This window comes from Leucopleurus acutus (genome assembly GCF_964270905.1).
Source record: "Leucopleurus acutus genome assembly, chromosome: 1".
NCBI classification, from domain to species: Eukaryota; Metazoa; Chordata; class Mammalia; order Artiodactyla; family Delphinidae; genus Leucopleurus; species Leucopleurus acutus.
In genome coordinates this window covers 188,005,952-188,026,051 of record NC_139142.1, presented here as the reverse complement: position 1 = coordinate 188,026,051, position 20,100 = coordinate 188,005,952, and the positions used below count along the sequence as shown (strand labels likewise).

The 20,100-nt window shown below is 34.6% G+C and overlaps 1 protein-coding gene across 1 annotated transcript in view; it reads right to left on the bottom strand.

Annotated features, from left to right (window-relative positions):
• MALRD1 (MAM and LDL receptor class A domain containing 1) overlaps positions 1 to 20,100 on the bottom strand; it is a gene marked incomplete at both ends in the record, with an annotated part of 584,975 nt that overhangs the window by 552,861 nt on the left and 12,014 nt on the right. Inside the window, 2 exons of the mRNA XM_082854883.1 lie at positions 5,162 to 5,323; positions 5,412 to 5,506. Coding sequence (XP_082711009.1) covers positions 5,162 to 5,323; positions 5,412 to 5,506 — 257 coding nt within the window. The remainder of the gene's footprint in view (positions 1 to 5,161; positions 5,324 to 5,411; positions 5,507 to 20,100) is intronic.

Sequence of the window (20,100 nt, the reverse complement as noted above, 5' to 3'; positions counted from 1 at the left end):
CAAGCCAGAGGGGAGTGGCAGGACATATTGAAAGTGATGAAAGAGAAAAATCTACAACGAAGATTACTCTACCCAGCAAGGATCTCATTCACATTCGATGGAGAAATCAAAAGCTTAAAGACAAGCAAAAGCTAAGGGAATTCAGCACCACCATACCAGCTTTACAACAAATACTAAAGGAACTTCTCAAGGCAGAAAACACAACAGAAGGACAAGACCTACAATAACTAACCCAGAATAATTAAGAAAATGGTAATAGGAACATACATATCGATAACTACCTTAAATTTAAATGGATTAAATGCTCCAACCAAAAGACATAGACTGGCTGAATAGATACAAAAACAAAACCTGTATATATGCGGTCTACAAGAGACCCACTTCGGACCTAGGACACATACAGACTGAAAGTGAGGAGTGGAGAAAGACAGTCTGTGCAAATGGAAATCAGAAGAAAGCTGGAGTAGCAATTCTCATATCAGATAAAATAGACTTTAAAATAAAGACTATTACAAGAGACAAGCACACAACATAATGATCAAGGGATCAATCCAAGTAGAAGATATAACAATTGTAAATATTTATGTACCCAACATAGGAGCACCTCAATACATAGGGCAAATGCTAACAGCCATAAAAGGGGAAATCGACAGTAACACAATCGTAGTAGGGGACTTTAACACCTCATTTACACCAATGAACAGAACGTCCAAAATGAAAATAAATAAGGAAAGAGAAGCTATAAATAACACAATAGAACAGATAGATTTAATTGGTATTTATAGGACACTCCAGCCAGAAAAAGCAGATTACACTTTCTTCTCAAGTGCACACGGATCATTCTCCAGTATAGATCACATCTTGGGTCACAAATCAAGCCTCAGTAAGTTTAAGAAAACTGAAATCATATCAAGCATCTTTTCTGACCACAACACTATGAGATTAGAAATGAATTACAGGGAAAAAAAAACGTAAAAAACACAAACACGTGGAGGCTCAACAATACGTTACTAAATAACCAAGAGATCACTGAAGAAATCAAAGAGGAAATCAAAAAATGCCTAGAGACAAATGACAATGAAAACACAATGATCCAAAACCTATGGGATGCAGCAAAAGCAGTTCTAAGAGAGAAGTTTATACCTATACAAGCCTACCTCAGGAAACAAAAAAAAATCTCAAATAAACAATCTAACCTTACACCTAAAGGAACTAGAGAAAGAACAAACAAAACCCAAAGTTAGCAGAAGGGAAGAAATCAAGATGAGAGCAGAAATAAATGAAATAGAAACAAAGAAAACAATAGCAGAGATCAATAAAACCAAAAGGTGGATCTTTGAGCAGATAAACAAAATTGATAAACCATTAGCCAGACTCATCAAGAAAAAGAGGAAGAGGACTCAAATCAATAAAATTAGAAATGAAAAAGGAGAAGTTACAACAGACACCGCAGAAATACAAAGCATCCTAAGAGACTACTACAAGCAACTCTATGCCAATAAAATGGACAACCTGGAAGAAATGGACAAATTCTTAGAAAGGTATAACCTTCCAAGACTGAACCTGGAAGAACCAGAAAATATGAACAAATCACAAGAAATGAAATTGAAACTGCGATTAAATATCTTGAAACAAACAAAAGTCCAGGACCAGATCTTCACAGGTGAATTCTATTTAGAGAAGAGCTAACACCCATCTTTCTCAAACTCTTCCAAAAAACTGCAGAGGAAGGAACACTCCCAAACTCATTCTATGAGGCCACCATCACCCTGATGCCAAAACCAGACAAAGATACTACAAAAAAAGAAAATTACCAACCAACATCACTGATGAATATAGATGCAAAATTCCTCAAAAAAAATACTAGCAAACAGAATCCAACAACACATTAAAAGGATCATACACCACGAACAAATGGGATTTATCCCAGGGATGCAAGGATTCTTCAATATATCCAAATCAATCAATGTGATACACCATATTAACAAACTGAAGAATAAAAACCATATGATCATCTCAATAGATGCAGAAAAATCTTTTGACAAAATTCAACACCCATTTATGATAAAAAACTCTCCAGAAAGTGGGCATAGAGGGAAACTACCTCAACATAATAAAGGCCATATACGACAAACCCACAGCAAACATCATTCTCAATGGTGAAAAACAGAAAGAATTTCCTCTAAGATCAGGAACAAGACAAGGATGTCCACTCTCACCACTATTATTCAACATAGTTTTGGAAGTCCTAGCCATGGCAATCAGAGAAGAAATAAAAGAAATACAAATTGGAAAAGAAGAAGTAAAACTGTCACTGTTTGTAGATGCCATGATACCATATATAGAGACTCCTAAAAATGCCACCAGAAAACTACTAGAGCTAATCAATGAATTTGGTAAAGTTGCAGGATACAAAATTAACGCACAGAAATCTCTTGCATTCCTATACACTAATGATGAAAAATCTGAAAAAGAAATTGAGGAAACACTTCCATTTACCACTGCAACAAAAACAATAAAATACCTAGGAATAAACCTACCTAGGGAGACAAAAGACCACTATGCAGAAAACTGTAAGACACTGATGAAAGAAATTAAAGATGACACCAACAGATGGAGAGATATACCATGTTCTTGGATTGGAAGAATCAATATTGTGAAAATGACTATACTACCCAAAGCAATCTACAGATTCAGTGCAATCCCTATCAAATTACCAATGGCATTTTTTATGGAACTAGAACAAATCATCTTAAAATTTGTATGGAGACACAAAAACCCTGAATAGCCAAAGCAGTCTTGAGGGCAAAAAATGGAGCTGGAGGAATCAGACTCCCTGACTTCAGACTATACTACAAAGTAGTATCAAGTAATCAGTATGCAGTAATCAAGACAATATGGTACTGGTACAAAAACAGAAACATAGATCAATGGAACAAGATAGAAAGCCCAGAGATAAACCCACACACCTATGGTCAACTAATCTATGACAAAGGAGGCAAAGATATACAATGGAGAAAAGACAGTCTCTTCAATAAGTGGTGCCGGGAAAACTGGACAGCTACATGTAAAAGAATGAAATTAGAACACTCCCTAACACCATACACAAAAATAAACTCAAAATGGATTTGAGACCTAAATGTAAAACCAGACACTATAAAACTCTTAGAGGAAAGCATAGGACGAATGCTATTTGACATAATTCACAGCAAGATCTTTTTTGATCCACCTCTTAGAGTAATGGAAATAAAAACAAAAATTAAAAAATGGACCTAATGAAACTTCAAAGCTTTTGCACAGCAAAGCAAACCATAAACAGGAGGAAAAGACAACCCTCAGAATGGGAGAAAATATTTGCAAACGAATCAACGGACAAAGGATTAATCTGCAAAATATATAAACAGCTCATGCAGCTCAATATTAAAGAAACAAACAACCCAATCCAAAAATGGGCAGAAGACCTAAATAGACATTTCTCCAAGAAAGATACACAGATTGGCAACAAACACATGAAAGAATGCTCAACATCACTAATCATTAGAGAAATGCAAATCAAAACCGCAATGAGGTATCACCTCATCCCGGTCAGAATGGCCATCATAAACAAATCTACAAACAATAAATGCTGGAGAGGGTATGGAGAAAAGGGAACCCTCTTGCACTGCTGGTTGGTATGTAAATTGATACAGCCACTATGGAGAATACTAAGGAGGTTCCTTTAAAACCTAAAAATAGAACTACCATATGATCCAGCAATCCCACTCCTGGGCATATACCCTGAGAAAACCATAATTCAAAAAGAGTCATGTACCAGAATGCTCTATGTATAATAGCCAGGACATGGAAGCAACCTAAGTGTCCATCAACAGATGAATGGATAAAGAAGATGTGGCACATATATACAATGGAATATTCTCAGCCAGAAAAAGAAACGAAATTGAGTTATTTGTAGTGAGGTGGATGGACCTAGAGACTGTCATACAGAGTGAAGTACGAAAGAGAAAAACAATTGTCGCATTCTAACTCATATATATGGCATCTAAAAAAAAAAAAAACAAAAATGGTTCTGATGAACCTAGGGCAGGACAGGAATAAAGACGCAGATGCAGACAATGGACCTGAGGACACAGGGAAGGGGAAGCTGGGACAAAGTGAGAGAGTGGCATGGACATATATACACTACTAAACATAAAATAGATAGCTAGTGGGAAGCATCCACATAGCACAGGGAGATCAGCTCGGTGCTTTGTGACCACCTAGAGGGGTGGGATAGGGAAGTGGGGAGGGAGACGCAAGAGGTAGGGTATGTGGGGGTATATGTATATGTATAGCTGATTCACTTTGTTATACAGCAGAAACTAACATACCATTGTAAAGCAATTACACTCCAATAAAGATTTAAAATTTTTCAAAAAAGCAAATTCGTTCAGAACAAAATGCTGTAGGATCCCATTTTTACTGGAAAATTCTGCTTGGCTGTCCAAAATGTTAAAGTGGGCAATTCTCTTCCAAGAACTCCCATAATAATTATTGGATTATAATTTCCACCATCCGTAAGTTTTATTAGGCTGCATAAATAAGTTTGTCTTTTATAGGCTTGCACTGGCTTTAATTCTCAAATTTATTTTGGAAAATGAAGGCTGTATTGAATAATTTGACTTTCACCATGAAATGAATATGACAATGATTCCACTTCAACAGCATTTGGAATTAGTATTTAAATCAACCTGTCTATTTCCTCATTACCTAAGATAGTCCCATTCTATCAAAAGCATGAGAAAACTTTGGAAGGGAAGTGATTCTTAAGAATAAGAAATGAAAAGAAAGAGAAGATTGGAAGAGTGAGAGCTTTTAAGGAAAGTGGAGGGATTCAAGAAATTAGGAAGAGTATTAGAAGGTCATGTTTTACTTATATATCAGTGTATGTTAATACATAACAACCTTAGTTTTGATACATAAATTTAAAACTTTTTAAAATTGTCTTTTAGGGTGACTGGCCATCCCAATTTTCTGACTGTTTGGTTCCAGCACTTGAAGTTCTGGCAAATTCCTCAGTCCTCAGACAACTGGGATGATTAATCATCCTGCTTTTAATTCACCTGGTGCAAAACATCTATACTTTATCGTTCTCCTTCAAACACAGAAAATACAACGTGCATACCTGAAATCTCTGGGGGCTCTGGATTTTGAGGACATGCCTCTCCCACTGATTGTGGAGCCCAGCCGTGCTTTGCCATAAATGCCTTGTAGGACCACCACAGGTAGTTTGAAAGCCAACTGTTAATTTGCCATTCATCTGGCTGGAGAAGTAATAAAATGTAATCTGTGAAAAATAATGAAAGTCCAAATAATTATAATAAAGAAGTTCCCAAATGTGGAAAGTAATTCAAATGCTGTGTGCTTTCAAATACCTGACAACCCTGTTGGTTATTTGTGGAAAGAAAAACTCTGCTTCGTAAGTTTGAGGAAGGAGAATCCACGTTCGAGACCAATGAGAGGAAGTGAGCTGTTAAAAACAAGGGTCAGTGTGTTAGATGCAGAGCCACCACTGGTAAACTTATTTAATACACCAGGCAATAATTCAGGCCTATATCCACTTTGGGTCAATATATTTTTAAAGAATGAAATATTTAACCGTACCATTTATCTTTGCAAATGGTCTGGCTGATATTGTTACTTCAATATATTCCCCAGTAAAATAACTAATTGTGAGTGTACTCCCTAAAACACTGTTATGGGCTGTAGTCCATGACCAAATTCATCTCATAACTTAGAAAGTTATAACCCAGCAAAGATGATATCCAGGGAAAACATTACACTGGGACTGCCCACCAAAATAAGTAATTCAGTGAAGAATTCAAAAGAGATCCTATTTTGTTGCGTTTTTCTCCGGAAAGAATTGGATCAAATAGTCCCAGCTTTTGCCAGGACTATGGAAAACGATACTGAGTCCCGATGCTCTTCTGTATGCTGCAGTACAGACCATGCCGGTCAACTTACTATTTAGAAGCCTATAAAATAAATGTGGAACATTCCCTGGGCTTTCATAGATTTTTTTGCAATGCTTGACAAGGTTATAGTGTATAATGCGGGAACCACTGTTTCCTGCTCATCTATTTGGTATGCCACTGTTTGTCAAAAAGAATGAAAAAATGATGTTGATGATGGCATACCTACCCAAATTATTCAGTGGTATTTGAAAGCCGTCTTGGAAATCAAATTTAATTGTCACATCATTGAGAGAATCAATAGTAAAATTATGAAACCTAAGAAACCTCTTCTTCCCTATAGCTATTCCAAAACTGTACCCTAATGAAGCAGAAAAGAAGAACATTAATGATTGCATATAACATAGTCATAAGCATAACTGAAGTCCCTGCAATAACAGAAAATTGTTCTCAGAATGTACTACCTGGAATAATTTTATAAACATAATTTCGATGAAGAGCTGGTATCATGGTGATACAAGTGGACAACCATTATTTTGCTCTTGCTTCATATCCAGCAGGGAAATCAAATGCTAAGCAAGTGAATAATCAAACGAGTATAATAAGCCATATGGATTTATTGTTTGCAGTTTAAATCCAATTATTTGCAATACAAATGGTAATAGTATTCAACAGGCCTTCAATTACTGTTTATAAATATTCAGCTACTAAAAAGCACTTGTGATACATACAGTAAAAATTATTTTCATTTGTCAAGGAAATCACTTAAATTAACCATATTTATTTTTGAAAGTTTGGTCCTAAAACTCAGACTGATACATTAAGCTATTAAATAATAGAACAGCATTTTCAATAAAATAATAAATTATATGAATATTTAAGCTAGGTGTTTTATAAATACAAACTATGTCATCTGGTACATTTTATGACACTGTAAATTATTCTGTATTTTGTCAAAAATTAAATGAGGTCAACCTTCAGGTTATCATAAAAAGTAAAGTTTTAAATTCAGAAACAACTTGAGATCCTTTAGCCTTTGTTCTAGTAATAAGATTTCTTTTCATGGGGTAAAAAAGTATTCAAAATGCACCCAATAACAATACTTGTTTTTTTGTTTTTTATTTATTATTCTTTTTAATTCCAATTTAGTGACAATAGCGTTCTTTCAAATGCACACTCAATTTTACCTTGCTCCCTATTAGTATAGAAGTTCTTTAATTCACAGCTGGAGATGTTCCTTAGAGAACATCATCTTATAGAAAGTTATCTTGCTTTCCCTAGGACTTTAGTTATCGGGTCTACGAGTATAAAAGAAAGAAGCAGATCCTCGGCAGCATAAGTTTTTCCCACATGCCCATTCCCTCATCTGATATCCTCTCCTACTGCTGGCTCGAAGCATCAAGAAGAGACTTACAAAGCTGATAAAAAAAAAAAAAAGGTATTCAATATTATCTCCACACACCCCTTTTAGTCCTTGAGGGGGCCTAGTAACATCATACCACACAACACCATTCTCATCACATGTCTCCTATTAATCTCTACCATATTCATTTCAGTTTGTTCATATGATTCATAAATTCCCATTTTATTCCTGCATCAATAAAAGCAACTTCATAGCCTATCTTCGAAACAGATTTAAAACCACCTTGTGATGAAGTCGTTAATTATTAAAGCTACAAAATAAGGATTATTAAAATTACAAAATAAGACAGGATGACTGCATTTATAATCTTTTTTTTTTTTTTTTTTTTTTTTTGCGGTACGCGGGCCTCTCACTGTTGTGGCCTCTCCCGCTGCGGAGCACAGGCTCTGGACGCGCAGGCTCAGCGGCCATGGCTCACGGGCCCAGCCGCTCCGCAGCATGTGGGATCTTCCCGGACCGGGGCACGAACCCGTGTCCCCTGCGTCGGCAGGCGGACTCTCAACGACTGCACCACCAGGGAAGCCCTCCATTTATAATCTTAAATGTTTATGTTAAAGGGTTTTTTCTTCTTAGTAGCTGGGTACATATAGGAGTAAAACCCCAGAAGTATATAAAATATGAAAGCAACAAAAACCATGAATCAAGTTTTGAGGGCTAATTCAATAACTTTGGGCAGTGAATTACCCCAACCTTGATCCTTAGAAAAGATAAGGTAGAATTTTCAGTCTCACTTTCTTCAACTACTGATAGGCTGTCTTGCCTTTCTTCCATTTCCCAAGTTCTAAGTGATTAATGGGAATGAATGCAAGCAGGAGAAACAGAAATCCTATTGCATGCTGTAGAGTAACCAATGGGCTCAAAGGAACTCGAAAAACTGAGTATTTTAACAGTAAGATAACATCAAAAAAAACCAATCAGGCTGCAGGAATGGATCATTGTGACAAGATCCAAGGCCTGAAGCAAAGGTTAAAATGTCAAAACTTTTGGAACAGGAAAAGTGTGTTCATTTGTGACAGAAATATGGCTCAGTTCAGATAACAGAGGTTTAAATAACAGTCTTAGATACAAACTCCTTCAAGTTGATAATTTCTGTTTATTAAATTCCATTTCTGTTGAATCATAAGGTTTGCCTCATTCCTGCTCATTAGACTAACAAGTTCGACATAAGCACATAATATTTGTTAAAACTGTATCAAAGGATACCCTCAAATAGTAATTCCCTATAATTGCTAGCACTGTGTAAATAAATGCTGCCATGTACCTTTAGGTCTGCTTCAGTGATAAAGGGCTAGGTGGATCACTTTAGGGAATCATAAAATAAGCAATAAAAATGAGAGTGATATTAATAAAAATGTCAATGTAAAGACCTCTGAAATTTTTCTCCTCAATAAAAACAATGAAAATATTGGCAAAAACGGCCACAGTAAAGCTTACAGCAAACTGGAGACCTTTTATTCAATAAATAACTGAATCTCAGTAAAAACAGTAAATTTTAGGGGGGGGGGGTTCTTTTCTTTTTCTTTTTCACTTGGCCCTATTCCTACCGCTCTCCAGCTCCACAGCAACTATATAAAATGGCAGCCCACATTCCTGGGGCAGCATGGCAACCACAGAAATGAGCAGAATAGAGTTAACACTCTTTCAAGTCTCATTACCAAATAATTATCATTATTTGATATGCCTGGTGTTTCCTGAAAGACACCACTTATAAGGCTGTCTGAGATTGCCCAGTGCAAATAGACTCTTTACAGTAGGCATGTGTTGAAAACAATTACTGGCAAGTGTTTTAACTTTACTGTTGCTTGGTGCAGTACATAACATATGGGGTCAACAATAGACTAACGAAAAGCTTAAAGCAAAACTGAAATGTTGCACAGGAGCTTTGAAATGCTCCAACATCTTCCTGCAAACCTATAGAGACACGTGCATGCATAGGGCTGTACACATGCTCTGGAAAGACCTGAAAAGGCCCTAAGCTCTCATCTCTGGCTGACTTTGAAGCTCTCTTAAGGCAGGAAGTGAAGAATAAGACAGAGATATCAACTGCCTAGGTAAGTGTTGAAGATACACCACAATAGATTCCCTCAATGAACACTGGGAAATTTATTGGTTCCAGGCATTTAAGAAACTCTCTTTACAGCTGACCACTTGGCTGACCAAGCAGAGAATTCAATGGACACACATGACAGGAATAAAGACTTTACAGAATTATTCCAGGAAAGTCACTAAAGTAAAAACAACAAATACAACAAACCACAACAAACTGTAAAATTGAGGGAAAAAGATTTCCACACTTGCCACATTATATTGTTGTAGATGTCCGTGTTTCAAAAGAAATTGTGAGAAATGCAAAGAAACAAAAAAATGTGACTCATACAAAGGAAAAAAACAATCAAACAAAAGTGTCTCTGAGAAAGCCCAGATGCTGGACCTACCGAAAAAAAGACTTTAAATCAGCTATTTAAAATATTTCAAAGATCTAAAGGAAACCATGTCTAAAGAACTAAGAAACCATGAGAATGATATCTTACAAAGTAGAGACTATCAGTAAAGAGATATAAATTATAAAATCAATAACTAATCACTATAATTGATTGTTATATTTGATAAAAATCAAACTCAAAATCAGTGTTGATGGGCACACAATATATTAAGATGCTACTTGTGGCAATAACAGCATAAAGGTGGGGAGAATAGAGCTAGGTAGGACAAATTTCTTAAATACTATTGCAATTAAATTGTACTAATCCAGCATCGATTGTTGTAAGCATCCAGTAAACTAATTCAGAATATTATATATATACATACAATATATAATACATATAGAAAATATATATGTAACAGAGAAGAAAACAGTAATGGAGGAACAGAGTAACAAGAAAGACATAGACAAAACAAATAGCAGATAGCAGGTGTAAATCCTATCTTATCAATCAAAAGTCTGAGGTTGATATATTGTATAAAGACATAAGCCAACAACTCAACTACAAATTAAAGGGCTGAAAATAAAGAAATATAAAAAATATACAAACAACTAAAAGAGAGCTGGAAATTCGCAAAACATATTTTAATGCACTATAAAAATGTTATTAGAGACATAAAAGAACAATTTGTAATGAAAAAAGAATCAACCCATCAAATAACAATTATAAATATATATGCACCTAAAAACAGAGCCCCAAAATATAAGAAGCAAAAACTAATAGAATCAAAGTGAAAACAGAGAATTCAACAATAATAGTTGGAAACTTCAACACCCCATTTTTCAGAATGAATAGAACAATTAGACAGAAGATCAGTAAGGGTACAGAAGACTTGAGCAACACTATAAACCAGTTAGACCTAACAGATGCATATGGAATCCTCTATCCAACAGCAGCAAAATGCATATGCTTCTATTATGTACACAAAATGTTCTCCAGGAAAGACCTTATTTTAGGCCACAAAACAAGTCTCCATACATTTAAGAGGATGTTAATCATACAAGTATGTTCTACAGCTACAATGGAGTGATTTGAGTCAAGAACAGAAAGAAAGAAAGAAAAACAGAAACAGAAAGAAATTAAGGAAATTTGCAAATATGTAGAAATTAAATAACACACTCCTAATGGGTCAAAGGTGAAAATCAGAAGAGAAATTAGAAAATACTTGAGATGAATAACTAATTTAACTGCATCTCATGCATTTTGAAGCGTTGTGAAAATACAATATATCAAAATGCATGAGATGCAGTTAAATTTGTGCTTAGAAATAAATTTATAGCTATAAATTACTAAATTTTAAAAAAAGTTTTAAAATCAACAATCTAAACTTGCACCTTACAAAGCTGGAAGAAGAGCAAACTGAACCCAAAGCAAGTAGTAGAAGAAAATAGTAAATATTAGAGCATAAACAAATCAAATAGAGAATAGACAACCAATAGAATAAAATTAAGTAAACCAAAAGTTGGTTTTTGGAAAGAGCAACAAAATTGACAAATCTTTCACTAGCCTGACCAATAAAGAAAAAGAAGACAACTCAGTTTACTGAATGAATAGTGAAACAAGGGTCAGAACTACCAACTTTACAGAAATAAAAAGAATTATAAGGAAACATTATCAACAAATGCAGGCTAACGAATTAGATAACCCTGATAATATGAAAAAAATCCTAGCAAGACACAAAAACTGATTCAGGACCTAAACTGACTCTAGTAGAGACAGAAAATCTGAATAGATAACAAAAGAATGAATCAGTAACCAAAAAGTTCCCCACAAAGAAATTCCCAGTCACAGAAGGATGAACTAGTGAATTCTATAAAACATTTAGAGAATTAACACTAACTTCACCAACTCTTGCACAAATTATAAGAGGAAAGACTTCCCAATTCATTCTGTGAGGCCATTATTTCCTTGATACCAAAACCTGGCAAACATATCACAAACATATCAAAAAAAAGAAAATTATAGATCAATATCCCTGATTAACATACATGTAAAAATACTAAACAAAATACTGGAACGCCTCATCAAGCAATACATAAAGATATAAAAAGGATTATTCACCGTGACCAAGCGGAATTTATCCCAGGAATGCAAATTTGGTTCAACATATGAAAACCAATCACTATATGAAAACTAATCACTATAAAACACCATATAGGGCTTCCCGTGGCGCAGTGGTTGAGAGTCCGCCTGCCGATGCAGGGGACACGGGTTCGTGCCCCGGTCCGCCAAGATCCCACATGCCGCAGAGCGGCTGGGCCCGTGAGCCATGGCCGCTGAGCCTGTGCGTGCAGAGCCTGTGCTCAGCAACGGGAGAGGCCGCGGCAGTGAGAGGCCCGCGTACCGCAAAAGAAAAACAAAAAACAAAAAAAACACCACCATATAAATAAAGGCCCAAAATGACATGATCATCTCAATAGATGCAGAAAACACATATGACAAAGTCTAACACTTTATTGGGATAAAAAACACTTCATATATTAGAGACGTGAACATGCTTACCTGATAAATGACATCTACAAAAAACCCTCAGCTAACATCAAACCTGATGGTAAAAGTTTAAAAAGTTTTCCACTAATGGAAATAAGGATATCTGCTATCACCAATTCCATTCAACATTGCACCGAAGTTTCTAGGTGGGCAATTAGACAAGAAAACGAAATAAAAGGCAGCCAGAAAGGAAACAGAAAGTAAAACTCTATTTGCAAATGACATCGTCTTGTACATAGAAGGTCCTAAGGAACCATGCAATTACATCAGCCCATTTGAACAGTCGATGATAATCTTCCCATGTTAAGATCAGCTAATTGGTAACTTTAATTACAACTGCAAAGTCCTTTGACAGAAGTACCTAGATTAGTGTTTGAATAACCAGGGGATGAGAATCTTGGGGGGGACATCTTTAGAATTCTGCCTACTACAATCAGTAGCCATTAATTTGGTTCCCTTGTTCCCTTTGCTATGTTATAAGGTACTGACCAAAATCTATGAGGCCTAAAGTAGTTATGTTCCTACGAGTACTCCCTTTACTGATTCGGTTGTAGGACACTGAATCAGCATAGCTAATCATCAGAATTGCGAGCCTTCATTTGCAGAGAACTAGAATCTTCTGAGTCCTTTCCAACCACTTTAATTGGTAAAAGTCCCTGCCCACTTTCATTTGGCAGAATCTCAGTCTACTGACCATCTGGCTATGATTCAAAAGGTACATTCTTTGAAATTTGTATCATATTTATTTCAATATACATTTATTTTATGTATTTGTTCAGTATGGATTCAGTATGAGGCTGAATTAATTTGAATTAATACTCATATAAATTTAACAAATAAGTCACCTGCCTGTAAAGATAAAATTTCTGCCAAAAGGAAAGCAAATGCTATAAAGGAAAAAGTTCTATGTCTACAGAGAAATTGTAGCACATATTATTTTTTGGCTCTAATTGGTGAAATAATATCATTTACTTTAAGATAGGTTTACTACTAATTTATGTGGAGTAATTTCATTGACGTCATATCAGTTAATTCAAATAATCATCTGCGTTGTCAATTATGATTCCCTGACTGATATATTACCTGAATTTGAAATAAAAGGAATGAGGAAATAAACAAATATATTATCCAATAAAAAATAAGCATCACGTTTATAGAAGAATTATATAAACCTCATGTAGCTTATTTTAAACGCACACATGCAGGCACACATCAAGAACCCTGATATCATGAACTTGGCAATCAAAGAATTTGTGGGAAAGAAAAACAAAAACGGAAGCTCTCTGCAAAACACTACTTGAGGCAGAATGATTTATGACGTACCAAATGTGTATGCCTTTGAAATTAATTATGTGGTGTGGCTGGGTTGTTGCATTATCCATCAACCCTCTCATTTCCACTGCCTGATTGGACAGTATTGGTAATTATTAGTAACAGGACTGTCAGCTGTGAAGGAGTTTGGGTAGAGATGGGAAAAGAGGGAAGGAAATGGTACTGACGAGCAAAATCTGTAACCTTTGGGTGACATAATTCCTGATATTCCCAAATACACTTTTGGCCTAATCTTCATTTCCAGAGACCGTATTCTCTAGCCATAGCAGACTGCTATATCATTGCCTGGGCACACCAAGTAACTCTATATGGTCCTTATGGGGTTCTTTCAGTTTGAAATATTTCTTTCACTTCCTTGTCCATTGAAATATCATTCATCTTTCAAGTCCTTTCTCAAATGCCCTTCTCCTTTCCAGTGTCAGAATTTGCCTATAGCCACAGAGCAATCTGCTCAGACTAATATTATAGTACTTTTCTAATTTCTCCCTGTATTAAAATTAACTGGGTTATTCTTGAGAATGCTTTCCAGATAGGTCATAAACACTCTAATACGCAACATGTATCTTAAAAATCTTTATAACATTCAAAGCCTTTATCATGATGCCTTACACACACTGGGCTTAATAAGAGCTTTTGAACTGAAATTAACAATTGATACCAACATATAAAATTATATTTCATAAACATAATAAATTTTTCATCTTTAATTTTTACTTTTAAACTAGTGTAACTACAATATTAAAAATGCAACAAGTGGAGAAATACACTGTATACCCACTTAATGAACATAATTCTTATTTTTATTATAAGGAACAGGGTTAACTACTGTAATAAAATCTCCTCCATAATTGAAAATTCAGATGAATTTTTAAATAACAGTGTAATGAAGCTGATTTCTTTGCAAAATCAGAGTATAGATCAAAGTAAGCTTCACCGATGTTTGCTACAAAAATGAATTGAATACTGACCACTAAAATTAACATTATAACTTATCTGTTAGTGGAGGAATTTTATCCTTTACTTATGTATCCCCATTGCATACTGTCAGATGCAAAAATGCTCAATTCATGTTTATTGAACAGACTAAGGGACAGCAAACTATGACCTGCAGCCAAATCTCACCTTCCACCTGATTTTGCATGGCCTGAGAGCTAAGGGTTTTTACACATTTAAATGGTTAAAAAAATTCAAAAGAATAGTATTTTATGACATGTGAAAGTTATATGAGTTATAAATTCCAGTGTCCATCAGTAAAGTTTTATTATAATACAGTCATGCTTTATCTTTAAGTATTGTTTATGGCAACTTTCGCAGTATGGTGGCAGAGTTGAGTAGTTGGGACACAGACTGTATACCCTAAAAAGCCACAATTATTTACTATCTGGCCCTTTAAAAAAAATATGCAGATCCCTGGAATAGAACATTAATGTTCAGGTTAATGTCTCCATTACTAAATTGCAGCTTCACTGGGGACAAGATCTGTGTTCTTGTTCACTATTATAGCTACACATACACAATGTGTGGAATAATATATTTGCCCAATAAAAAGTTTTTAAATATATAAAATAAATAAACGTTACTTTTTCACTAACATCAAAATGAATGGATATTAAGACTATAAAGGCTATAAAAACTTGATCTAGAGAGTAAGAATATGAGACTCTTTTCTATTTTTTGTCTTTTGCTGTTTCTTATTAATAAAAGAATCTAAGTCACTGTCTAAACAACACAGCCTGCCAAGTATTGAGAAATAGATTATGGTTCCTAGTGCCCTTCAGAAAGGGCAACATAGATCAGTTTAGGACATCCTGGTGTTAGAAAAACCAGTGATGAATATAATGCTTATATTAAAAAAACAAGAAAAACCTAAAAGCTTTGGCCTGAGGTTAAGCTACCACTGCAGCTAAAACACTGATAGAAAGGTTGCTATTTCCTTAGCCTGAAGAATCAGGTAAAGAAGCCACGGACATGCAGGTCCGCCATAAATAAAGGGCAGAATTCTAGAAAGAAAAGAGCCTTAAAAAGGGGTGACCCATGTTCTATGAATAAACTCTACCCAAATCTCCACCTAAAACTGAAGCATGCATGGGCAGGGAACACTTCTAGTAAGTAAAGCTAAAAGAGCTGAATTGATATTTGAACTACTGAATTGATATCTAAACTACAAAACAGAATTCTCAATTTGAGTCTAAGCAAGCTAATCATCTACTTAAACGAAATCAATCATAAATACTCTCAATAAATATAACAGAGACTCTACAGTAGTAAATTTATGATGTCATAGATATGATCCAAAATTATTTGACAGAAAAAGGACCAGGAAAATACGACCATGCCATGGGAAAAGACAGTCAACAGAGGTCAATTCTGAGATGAAGGAGACAAGGATTTTTAAATTACAATTATACTGATGCTCAGTGAAGGACAATACACTCATAATGCATGAAAGGATAAGAGATCTTAGTAGAGAAATTAACACAATTTAAAAGCAATTAAATGAAAATTTTTATATAATATCTGATATTTTTAAAAGATCATTAGATAGGCTTATAAGCATATTAAAGATGACACAGAAAAAAATCACAGAACTTGAAAATAAATCAATTGAAATTGTTCAATGTGAAAAAAGAGAAAACAATCAAACTATATAAGACCCTCAATAACAATATGTTAGACATGTTGTCTAACATCATGATGATTGAAGTCCAAGAAGGAGAGGAGAGAAAGAATGAGATGGAAAAATATATCTGAATAAATAAGGGGAGAACACTTTCCAAAACTGGTGGAAAAACAATTTAAAATTCATGAAGCTTATTTAACCTGATTAGGACTTTTAAAAATCTCACGCCTAGGCACATTATAGCCAATTGATTAAAACCAACATAAAACATCTTGATAGCACTAAGAAAAACAAAGCTATATTAAATATAGCAAAACAATCATTTTAATAACTGTGAATGTCACATCAGGGAATAGGGAGGCCAGAAGACAGGGAAATAATATCTTTAAAGCACTAAAAGAAAAACATGTGCATGAAACAATTCTATATCTAATGAGAATATATTTCAAGAATAAAGGGAAAATAAAGACATTTTCAGTAAAGGAAAACTAACAATTTATCATCAGCAGAACTGGACTACAAGAAATACTAAAGGAAATTCTTTATGCTGAAGAGAAATGATACTAGAGACAAACTCAGATAGAAGAAATGGAGATTATTGCAAGTAATGTATATGATAAAAGAATATTTTTCTCTTCATTTATTTTTAATAATATTTAAAGAAAAACAGCATTGACTTGTAAGATTTATAACTTACATATTATAGATTATAGACGTAATACATGGGATCACTATAAAGTAAAGGACAATGAGAAAGGGATAAATGACCTATGCTTTTCTAAATTTTCTACATTGTAAGTATATTTTACAATATCAATTTTAAGTATACTATAAAGAGTTAAGAGTATACGCCATAATCCCTAGAGTTACTACAAAATTAAATGTTAAGACATACATCTAAAAAGCCAATTAAAAACGGATTTTTAAAAATATTCAAATAATCCCAAAGAAGGCAGAGAAGGAGACCAAAAGGATCAAAAACAGAATGTTCAAACAGAAGACAAACAATAAAATGTTGAGATAAATCTAACAATACCAATTATTACATTAAATTAAATGGATTAAACATTCCAATGAAATGAATTATCATAATGGATACAAAAGCAAGATTCAACTATATGCTGTCTCCCAGAGACACACTTTAAGTATAAAGACACAGACAGGTTGAAAACAAACGATAGGAAAAAACGTATCGTAAAAACAACATAAGAAGAGACAGATGACTTGCACACTATTTTATCACCTTAACCTAAATGATAGTTATAGACCCCTATACCCAATAATTGCAGAATACACATTCTTTTCTAATTCACCTGGTATTTTCACCAAGATAGATTATATGCTGTATCATAAACTAAGTCTCAAAATATTTTAAAAGATTGAAATAAAAGAATGTATTAACCAAAAGGTAATTAAAATGAGAAGTCAATAATAATATGTCAAAACCCCACAAACATAATATTTGGAAATTCAACAACACACTTCTAAATAATCCATGGGCCAAAGAATAAGTTACAAAGGAAATTAGAAAATGTTTTAACTGAATAATATATATCAAAACTGGTGAACCAAAATTTCCACTTCAGGAAATAAGAAAAAAAAGAAAAATAAATAAAAGGAAAATCCTAGGTAGAAGAGAAGAGAAGAAGAGAGGAGATAAAACACAAATAATCAACAGCAGGAATAAGGGGGGTTGTTGCTATACATTCCACAGACACCGAAAGGATGACTGACTCTTAACAACTTCATGCCAACAAATTTGACACAGTAAAAATAGAAAAAATGGATTTCATAAAACTAAAGACTTCTCATTAAAAATATCAATAAGAAGATTAATATACATTCCACAGACTTGGAGAAAATATTTGTAAGCATAAATCTTAGAAAGAATGGGAAGCCAAGATATATAAAAACTGGTACAAGGAACTCTCATCCATTGCTGATGGCAATGCAAAATGGTACGGCCACTTTAGAAGACCGGCAGTTTCTTATAAAACTAAGCATACCCTCACCATAGAGTCAAGCAGTCATGTTCCTTGGTATTTATACAGAGGAGTTGAAAACTTACGAGCACACAAAAACCAGCGGCTGGATGTTTACGGTAGCTTTATTCATAATTGCCAAAATGTGGAAACAACCAAGATGCCCTTCAGCAGGTGAATGGGTAAACTACGGTACATCCAGACAGTGGAATATTATTCACCACTAAAAAGAAATGATCTATCAAGCCATGAAAAGACATGGATGAAACTTAAATGCATATCAATACATGTCATTATACATTTGTCCAAATCCATAGAGTGTACAACGCCAAGAGTGAACCCTAATATATAAACTACGGACGTTGCGTGAAAATTATGTGTCCATGTAGGTTCATTGATTGTAACATATGTACCACTCTGGTGAGGAAGTTTTGTAGTGGGGGGAGGCTGTGTGTATGTGGGAGCATGGGGTGTACAGGAAACCTGTGAGGTCTATTCAATTTTGCCGTGAATGTACTCCAAAATTAGAGCTTATTTTAAAAATTACAACTCATTCATAAAAAACAAGTAGCCCAATAAAAATTAAGCAAAATATGTGAGCAGAAAATTTACAAAAGAAGATATATTAATAGCCAATAAGCTCACGCAAAGGAGACAAATATCAACAGTCATCAGGAAAATTCAAATTCAAACCACGGTGAGATACCACCACATACCTAGCAGAATGATCAAAATGAAACCACTAAATAGAAAATATTAACAAAGGTGCAGAACAACAAGACGTCTCATAGATCGTTGGTAGGAGTGTGAAATTGTACAGCTACCTTAGAAAAAGCTCTGGCAGTCCTCATAAAAGTAAACATCCATTGACGCAGCATTTCAGTTCTAGGTATTTACCAAAGAGAGTTAAAAACATATATTCACAATGACTTGTACAAAAATATTCATAGCAGTTGTATTTATAATAGCCCAAAACAGGAAAAAAACACAGGTGTCCATCAACAGGAGATCGGACGAATAAACTTATTCAATTGCAAACTGCTCAGCAATAAGAAGGAAAGAACTCATGTTACATGCTACAACCTGGATGAATCTGAGAGCAAAGTGAGAAAAGTCTTACACAAAAGGGCATACAATGCACAAGGTCATTTAAGTGAAGTTCTAGAATAGGCAAAACTAATCTACGGAGGAGGAAAAGGGATTAAAGCAGTGATTATTTTGAGAGCAGAGGATGGGAGCAAGGATTGACTAGGTAGGGACCTGAGGGGACTCTCTGGTGTGACAGTAATGTTTCACATTTTGTTAGGGGTTTGAGTTGCACAGGTGAATGCATTTGTCAGAACTTATCCAATAGTATTGATACACTTAAACTGGTATTTTCATATAACGTAAGTTTTACTTCAAAGGGAAAAAAAAAAGAACTGTAATGAATACCTAACTCCAGCACAAGGACAAACTTTTTCTTAAGGGACCAAATAGTTTAGGCTTTGTCGACATACGGTCACTGTCACAACCACTCAACTCCAAGACTAGTAGTACAAAAGCAGCCACAGACAATTTGTGAATGAATGGGCATGGCTGTGTTCCACTAGAACTGTATTTACAAAAATAGGAAAATGACCCACAGGACATGGTTTGTTGATCTCTGAGTGTAGTTAATGATACCATGTTGCCGTATTTGCGGTGAAGTTATTCCTGCAACTTTCTCTGAATGCATAGAAAATATGACAGATTGATGGATGGAGAAAGGGTTGGGTGGATGGATAGATATTGATAAAACAAACATAGAATAGTAATTTTAATTACATAACCTAAGTGGTAG